The 9,120-nt window shown below is 49.0% G+C and overlaps 1 protein-coding gene across 3 annotated transcripts in view; it reads right to left on the bottom strand.

The window, feature by feature from the left end:
* Positions 1 to 4,967: 4,967 nt before the first annotated feature.
* Positions 4,968 to 9,120, bottom strand: part of KCNA2 (potassium voltage-gated channel subfamily A member 2) — a 28,088-nt gene continuing 23,935 nt past the window's right edge. For all 3 annotated transcript variants that reach the window (XM_017664991.3, XM_017664986.3, XM_017664987.3), the window contains exons 2-3: positions 8,329 to 8,663; positions 4,968 to 7,891 (exon numbers count right to left, since the gene is read on the bottom strand). In XM_017664991.3, coding sequence (XP_017520480.1) covers positions 6,229 to 7,728 — 1,500 coding nt within the window. In that variant the 5' untranslated portion in view covers positions 7,729 to 7,891; positions 8,329 to 8,663 and the 3' untranslated portion in view covers positions 4,968 to 6,228. The remainder of the gene's footprint in view (positions 7,892 to 8,328; positions 8,664 to 9,120) is intronic.

The raw sequence follows: 9,120 nt of genomic DNA, 5'->3' as shown, positions 1-9,120 counted from the left end.
ATGCAATGGGATCCTGGGGTTGCCAGCCTTCCCTGATTGTCCAGTCTGAATATTTAACCTCACAGGTTTTTTTCAAGAGAGGGGACTCTAATGAAGTCCCCAGTTATGCGTGCAAATATTTGTGCAAGTGCACACTGTAGTGGGTGGTGGGGTCTTCGTTTCACTCAAGTCATGCCCTAACCACCCAAACATCTATCCTTGTAGACCTCTACTCACAATTACCTTGCTTCCCTCTTTAATTCTCCTGGAGTCCCTTTGGGTAAGCAAGTCAGCTTATTTTGAAGGACGGCCAGAGGGTAATTTCCCAAATCTGCCCAGGCTACCCATCCCAGGTGCAAACCTCCAGGCCACATTCCTCCATCTCCCTGCAGAGGGGAGGAAGGGAAACAAATGGATCAAGTAATGGCTTTTAGTGCATGGAAATGATCTGTAATGGCTCAGGATGCTTCATTCTTATCAATTGGTAAGCGCTTTCCTGCAGGCTTCCATTACACCCTGCCGGACTGACTGAAAGTCACCGAGGTGGACTAGTGCGAGGTCACTCAAACCCAAGGTTTCAGAACCTAGAGGTTGTAAGAATGCTTTGTGAGAGCAGGCAGAGATGGGGAGGCAGGAGAGAGAGAGAGAGGACAGAGATGTCCCGAGGGCAGAGAGAGGTGCAGCAGGAAGAATGACAAAGAAAGCCTCTCGTGGACCTTCCTTGTGCATCCATTGCAACTCTGCCTATGTTTACATTCCAAAGCAGTGTCAGAGCCTCAGGACAGGAGACATGTGAACACGTGGGAGAAAGAGGGAAATAGGGAGAAAGTGAACTAATGCCCAGAAGCTAAGGGCATTATCTGATAATCCAGGTACTATCATTTTTCAGTCCTGAGAGCAAGATTTTGAAATAACTATTGCTAAAGAAAACAGTCACTATTTATTTTATTGCACTTTGCCTCTTTAAAATATTCAAACATAAACTATGAGAGATGGAGCTGATTTTTGGTGGGAAGGGAAGCAGAAAGAAGGGAAAAGTGAACTAGATTAGTTTGGGGAAGAGACCCATCCCAGCTATAGGGGATCCCTTACCTTGATCGGTCCCTGCTTCCTGCATTAATGAGGAACTGGGCTGGTCTCCACAAGGGGCCAAACCTGAGAATATGGATGGTGGCCATGCTGGCCATTTGAATACCTCCCAGCATCCAGCACCCTGCTAGTTGGCTCAGGTGGCTAATGATGTTAATAAGGTTAAGGTCGTCAATTCAAACCTGGCAATGGAAACTTTGCCAAGGCTAGGGGAATCTCCACTTTATAACCAAGGAGCACCCTGGACAGTCCAGCCTGTGTGGACCAGCCCTCTCAAACCAGCAGCCAGCACCCAGATGGAGGCTGGCATGACAATGGGCTCCAGGAGAGCCAGGGCTGGGGCAGGGCTCATCACTCCCGCTGCTGGATGAACAATTCAAAGCTCTGTGCTCCTCCTGCCTATCATGGGGGATATGGTGCCACCTTCACCTTCATATGCAATTTGCAAACTGTCCTGTAGTTTCCTTTGGGGAAAGTTAGCCTCTACCTCTTTTCTCCACTGCTGGGGGCAGTGCTGAACCCCAGCCTGAGACTTCCACAGGCACTGTCCTCTCTCATCCTGGGTTGACACTGATGCCATATGACTGACCATGAGGAAGTAAGTTGGCCCAAGACCTCACCACAGTGGAGTGAGAGACCCAGGCAGAGCAGATAGGACAAGTTAGTCCAGCAGCCCTCCCCACACAGAGCAGCCACATGAGCACCCCGGCGGGGCACTTCCTGGTGACATCCCCACTCCATCCTCAGAAGCCCAGCTGAGAGGGACAGAAAGAAGCAGAGAGGAAAGAAGAGAGTGTGTCAAACACCACAGAACCTTCAGGAAACACAGAGCCTGAATTATGTCTAACCAAATTTCAGCTCCTGAAAAGTTGACTGACATTTGACCAGCTCAGTTACCCTCTCTTCCTGACAATCTCCCTACCTTTCCTGGCTCTTGTTTTCTTGAAGCCTGAAAACTCCAACTTCCTTGAAAGTTTGAGCCCATGGAAGCACCTGCTGAAGCTAAAGGGAAAATTGGTGTCTTAACTTGGAAACACTGGAAAGACCCAGCATGTGGTGCTGAATGTGCAAATTTGGACCTACCCATCCATCATCACCCGCTGTTGCTGCCTCCTCCAGGGAGATCCGAGGCTGTGACGAGCGAGCATTAGGAGGGAAGGGTGGGGCACAGCAGGAGAGCTGCAGCAGATACCTGAGATGCCTGAGCCACATCTGACTTCAGCTCCCAACTTGCATTTGGGTTGAAGCCTTTGCTACAACACACCCAGCCCTCAGCTGGTCTTACTAGTGGGAAGAGCCAGTGTCATGGGCAATCTAAAACAGAGGCATCTAAATCTGGCCTCAGAATATAAGATAAAAATCAGACCTTCTAAAAAAATGGTTGCTTGTTTAGCATTAGGTTTATGTCCTTAACCATGTTTTATTTAAGCTGAATTGGTGTGCGTGTCCTCCAGGCACAGCAACTAGATGCGAGGCAGGGCATCCAGGTGGAGCCCCGGCAAGGTGGGGCAGTATGGGTGGGAGTGAACATCCAGAGAGGGCACTCGGGAGTTGACCCCACTGGGCTTATGCCTAGAAGCAAGTGAGGTGACACAAGCAAGTAAAGGTGGCTCTTTTTAAGGGACAAGTCTATACATGGTCTCAACTTCCTGACCCACCCTGACTAAGCTACTGGGGATAGAGGGGCAATAAAGTCTGTAGACTGAGAGAATGTTGAGGGCATCGTCACTCTGGTTCTGGGCCCAGGACCCTGCAGTTTCTTGAGCCCATCACTGCTTTCAAGAGAATGGGGCTGAATCCAGTGACCTGAGGGAGTGGAAGCAGGGAACCTGGGCTACTGGGTTGTGTGTGTGGACTTGCTGTGAAGGAAAGGCCATGGCAAGGAAGTGTATGTTAATAGGCTACTAGCTACTCCAGGTCCTTCCACACACTGCATCTGGGTTTCTGGTGGGAGGAAAGTGAACATAGAAAACCCCACGGGATTCCCAGTCTTAATAAGACATTGTTTGACAATAGTAGCCCATCTTTCTGCTTTAAGCTTCAGGGGTTACTTCTCTGAAATTTGGAGGTGAGAGGGAGAGACTAGAGGAAGGGAATTCTTGAAGAAACTGAGGGTGTATAGATGAAGGATAGGGAAAGTTGAATAAATCTGATCTTTTGTTTATGTCTATTACTTGATAGGTGAGCAGAGCGATGGATCTGGGGCTATGTACTCACTTTAGGAGCATTATGTTTTTGGGCGTGTGTGCTGAATTTTGTGTCTCTCCTATGAGAAAATGTTCTGAGAATAAACTGAATTTGTATTTTGTATGTAGAAACAACAGTAAGGTGTCCTTTGTGTTTTTCATATGCATACCCATTGTGTTCTTGTAGCTTTTACCTATTTTGCATCTGAGCTGCAGGTTGTACATATTTTGGATAAAGGTGTAACCATGTAGCTTCCATGTTTCCTTTTTGTATTTATTTGCTTTCTGGGTATTTTGCATGTGTGTTGCATGTTTTGGTTTGTGCTGGCAACAATCTATCTGTTTCCCAGTGGGTGTGTCATGCACTTGTGCCCTGTGCACTTGTGTGTGTGAACATTTTATAGTCCCAGGGTCAAGGGCCCTGGGACAAAAAACCTACTCCCTGACCTACAGCTTAGGTATGGGTTTTGTTTTACCATCTGTTTTTCCTAAGGTCTGCCTCTTTCCCACCCCATGTTTTGAATATGCAGCAGCATCTCCCACAAAGGAGAGGGAGAGAAGCACGGAGGCTTTGCACTGGGCATGGGATACCCTGCAGACACCTGGGGATGTGGGGGACCAGAGACTAATGAGCACCCTGGGCCTAGCCCCCTGAGCTGGTGCCCCACCCCCAAGGTAACTGCAGGTGCTAGGGCCAGAGCCTAGCCAGCCACACAATCCACTGGGAAGTTACAGCGATTGTGTTGAAAGGCATGGAAGCCCAGTAGGTGGTGCAAAAGCTTCCCCACCTCAACCCATTCCAGGGCCAGCCCGAACTCTACCTTTAGGCTGCACAGCACTCATCTCTCAGAACATGTTCTGGGGGTGGAGAACGATTCTTTACCCATCCTTTGGTTTGTCTGAGCAGCTCTGCTTGCCAGTTTCATGGGGAGAGAGTTTGAGCTTTGGCAATCGAAATGATGCCTGTGGATAATCTAGGGGTTCCACCCCTTAGTCCTGGACTCTATTTAGAGGAGGCTCACTTTAAATCCAGACCTGTGGAATTGGGTCCCCGGAAGCCCTCCTCCTTGGTATCCTTGGTTTCAAAGCAGGTGATCCATTCTGGCTCTTTAGGGAATGGTTTGTGAAAGTGACTGATGCAGAGCCAAATGACAATGAATACCAAATAGAGTGGGGAAAGATGAGAATGGTGATGACTGACATGATGGACTGTATAGAGGAGGCCTGGGGTGGGCCCAGCCCAGGACAGCTGGAGCTATGAGGGCCATAGGACTCTTGTGCACTCAGTAAGACAAACTTCAGCCACGGGAAACTGAAGCTGCAGCACATGGAGGGCAGAAAGACAATTCTAATGTCTACGAATCCATGAAGACTGGAGTGTCTGAGACAATAGCAGCAAACCCAGGCCCAGTGGGGTTACCAATGAGATCAATTAAACCCATTAGGCTTCTTAGACCACCAACCCACCAAGCAGTAGATTTGCTCCTGAACCTGAACTCCAGAGAATGAATGTATATATATGTGTGTGTGTGTGTGTATTTATACATATAAATACACACACACACACACACACACACATACTCTAGTGCACGTAGTTAAACACATGCATAAATTGCCCTGTGTCAAAAATATTGCATAAGCTTTTACAAGGTTCAAATGCATTTTTTTCTATAGCTAGCAAGGTAGAGGAACTTGTGAAAGATATACTTGATATATATTTATATACACTGGATCCACAGATCTGCCTGTCCTCAGGACCAGATGCCCTGGTCAGCTGTGCAGTCATGCCCATGACCAGGTTAATTCTTAAGGTGCAGCCATGTGAGGTGTTTAGACACTGCTTCCCCTGCTCGCTCTCCTGACTTGCAGAGGTCTGTGCCCCAATTTGGAAGAACAGGGATGGGGTGGACTGGAGGGCCAGCAGTTTGGTTCCCCATTCCAAATAGTCTATTTTTTTCTCCTGTCTTCCGCTGGGGGGATAAATCCTTAGTTCACTGCCATTCCTAGGCTATTAATACTCTAAATATGAATACTGTGTAGGCTACTTAGAAAATAGGCTATCTCTTGTGTTTTAAATATTGAGATTCATGCAACAAACACCCATGCAGCTCTATTGCATCGCTGGTAAGTTTCACTGCAGTGTCAGTGTAGCTGGGCCACAGCACTAGGAAAGCAGCTCTCTCTGCAAACTTCAGTGTCACGAAGAAATCAGTCATGTTTTTGTGACCCTGAAGCCTGTGAAAATGGTGAAATCTGAAGCTGAGAGGTCCCTTGGTTTGATAGCTTCTCCCATCAGGCCTAAGAGAGCAAATGTGAAACTTGACAACCCACATTTGGTCATAGGAACTGTCCCTCCCCCAGGGTTCCCTCACATCGACACTGCAGAGAAAAAACCAAATGCAGCATTTTCCATTATGAAACACAAGCCTCCAGAGCATCTACTTGGTGACTGCAATTCACAAACCCCAGCCTGTGACACAGAAAGTAATTCCAACATACAGGACTATGTGTTCTTTTCAACGCAAAAATGGGAATGACCTTTTAAATAATTACCAGAGCTTTAAATCTAAGCCACCATGGTCTCCCTCTGTGAAGGGCAGGTGGGCTCAAATGGGATGATGGTATGGGTTGCATCTCCCAGACACTGTGTGCATTTAGTTCAGAAGGTAAGGTGGTACCAATGTGGTGGATTATATATTTGATATGAAGTGGCCTCAATGTGTCTTCATGAAATCCTGGCTCCATAGGTGACTCCCATCTTTGGAAACCCCTAAGCCAGTGATGAAGATTTGCATGAAAGCCACGGATAGATATTCTGTGTTCTAAATAAAAAATCAGAAGATCAAAAGTCACTTGTATGACTACTGCTTTCCATGCAGAACCAGATACACACTGTGGAGCAAACTGACTACAGTGCAGACTGTTATGCAATATCTGCATTAGTTCCATTGGGCTGTATGTTAATAGGTTTCAATCAGACATCAGTTAACATTTTGGTAATATTCACATAGTTTGTATTAGCCAAAGTGCAGTTGGCTGTTTTCAAGTTGTCCTCTCTAAAATCATCGTTACTGTTGTTTACCCCCTCCTGGATCTCCATGTAATCAGACTTACTAATGGTTGAGGCACTTCTACTTTTCTTTAGGTCAGGAGAGGATGGGATCTTTGGACAGCTTGTCACTTGCAAGTACTGGGCCTGCTCCTCTCCCTCTGTCTCCCGGTGGTAGAAGTAGTTGAAATTAGACACTATGACAGGCACCGGTAAGGCAATGGTTAACACGCCTGCAATTGCACATAGGGAACCCACGATCTTTCCCCCAATGGTAGTTGGAACCATGTCTCCATAGCCTACAGTTGTCATGGAGACCACTGCCCACCAGAAGGCGTCCGGGATGCTGGGGAACTGGGACTCTCGCTCATCGGCTTCTGCAAAATAGACAGCACTAGAGAAAAGGATGACCCCGATGAAAAGGAAGAATATCAGGAGGCCCAACTCTCTCATACTGGCTTTGAGGGTCTGGCCTAAGATCTGGAGACCTTTGGAGTGTCTGGACAACTTGAAAATCCTGAAGACTCTTACCAACCGGATGACACGGAGGATGGCCAGCGACATGGCCTGCTGGCCCTGCTGAGCATCTTCTGGCTTCTCAGCCAGCTCTGTTCCCAGGGTGATGAAGTAGGGGATGATGGCCACAATGTCAATGATGTTCATGATGTTGGTGAAGAAGCCAGCTTTGCTGGGACAGGCAAAGAACCTCACCAGGAATTCAAAGGAGAACCAGATGATGCAGAGGGTCTCTACAATGAAGAAAGGGTCTGTGAAGGAAGTCGACTGCTGGTACCCGATGGTGCTGTTGGAATAGGTGTGGAAGGTCACTCCACCACCATGCATGTCTTCGTTCTCATCCCGGAATATGGGCAGTGTTTCCAGGCAGAAGCTGACGATGGAGATCAAGATCACCATGACAGAAACAATAGCTATAATCCTGGCAGGCCCTGAGCTCTCTGGGTATTCAAAGAGAAGCCACACCTGTCTCTGAAACTCATTTTCAGGCAGAGGACGCTCTTCTTCCTTGATGTAGCCTTCATCCTCCCGAAACATCTCCATTGCTTCTTCTCCCAACTCATAAAACCGAATTTCTTCAGAGAATATATCTAAGGGCACATTCACAGGACGCCTCAACCTGCCCCCAGACTGGTAGTAGTACAAAATGGCATCAAAGCTAGGGCGGTTCCGATCGAAAAAGTACTCATTTCGGAGGGGATCAAAATACCTCATCCGCTTCTTTGGGTCCCCTAAGAGGGTCTCTGGAAACTGGGCTAAAGTCTTTAGCTGAGTCTCAAACCGCAGCCCCGAGATGTTGATCACCACCCGCTCACAGCACTCGTGGTCTGCCTCTGGGTCATAGGTGTCCTGTGGGTGCCCAGGGAGGGCAGCAGCCTCATCTGCTGGGTCTCCAGTGGCCACTGTCATAATTGGGATTGAGAGAAGTGCCTCCCGCTACACCTTCCAGCTGCCTGGTGGCAAGGAGCTTAGGTGCTGCTTACGGCCCCAGGAGACAGAGAAGCATTGGCCTGGGCTCCTGCAAGAGAGCCCCAGAGGGCTCTCTGAGAGCCCGAGACACAGCCTCGCTTGGCTGAAAGACAGAGGCAGTCAGTTAAGGGCATGAGATTACTCTGCACTGGCAGTCTGACCTGGGTTGCAATTTATTGTCTACCATCTCTTAACCAAGAGTTTAGAAACATGACCACCACCACCAAAAATGCAAACTTTACTTTCACCTGGTAAGCTGGCTAGGGGACAGAGGGGAGCAGGTGGCAGTCTCTCAAGAAAGCTTGGTATTGCCCCTCACTGGGGGGAGGTGGCTGCTACAGGCCCCTCTATACCTCAGAGGAACTCAACCCCACATTAGAGGCTGGAAGGGAGTCCTCCATCAGGCACTGAACTAATGTCTTGCAGATGCCTGCACCTTGGGAGGTAATCACAGTGACAGATCTTAGCCTTGGTTCTCCTTCACTGCCCCCTCCCCAATGACTGCATACATGGCTGTTATTAAATAATGGATTGAATTACCTGGCAACGCAGGAATCTGAAGCTCTCTTGCAGAGCTGATCAGATGCTTCAGGAATCCTAGATATACAAACAGGCAGCCTGATTCCCCATCACATCTTCTCACTCAAGCTAGAAATAATGGTGAGTCATTCTGGGCAGGCGGGCAGGCTCCAGGTCCTGGAGGTGAGCTCCAGGGCTGGGCTGGGCTGGAGGGGCAGTGGTGTGCCTGGCCAGGGGCACGCAGGACTTGAGGACAGCTGAGCTTCAGTCTGGAGTCTTTGGAAGGAAGGAGGCAAGATGAAAAGCTCATCAAAAGCCAGAGTCCTCCTGGCTGTCCTCAGGAGGTGTGACGTTGCCTGGAAAAAAACAGAAGCAAGGTGGAAGCAGGACTTTGAGTTAGCTGGTGCCCGGGCTTCAGAGGACTCTGGCAAGCCTTCCTTCCACGCCCACCTACTGTTGCCGTGCCACACCTGAGAACTACCCCTCAGCCTCCCGGCCTCTTCTGGGCAGGCTTCCATCAGCTGGGAGCAGTTTCTCCCAGGGAAAAAGCCTTCAGGCTTGGCTGGACCTGTCTTCTCCAGGGGCCTTGGGAGAAGTAGCTTGGTCCTCAGTAGCTATCAGGAGGGATGCTAGGTAAGGCCCTCCCACCCCCAGATCAGGACACAGCATTTCCCAAGGGGAGGGCTTCAGACACCAGCCTGACCACAAGCTCTGACCTCGGCAGGGCCCTGGAGGAGGAACAGCACCCTCCACTCCTCCTGCCCTCCTTCTCCCAACACACACTCCTTCAGAGCTCATCTACAGAGACTCCTC

The sequence above is a fragment of the Manis javanica genome, chromosome 4, assembly GCF_040802235.1.
Source record: "Manis javanica isolate MJ-LG chromosome 4, MJ_LKY, whole genome shotgun sequence".
Classification (NCBI taxonomy): Eukaryota; Metazoa; Chordata; class Mammalia; order Pholidota; family Manidae; genus Manis; species Manis javanica.
The sequence above is the reverse complement of the archived record's forward strand: the minus strand, read 5'-3'. Positions and strand labels throughout refer to the sequence as shown.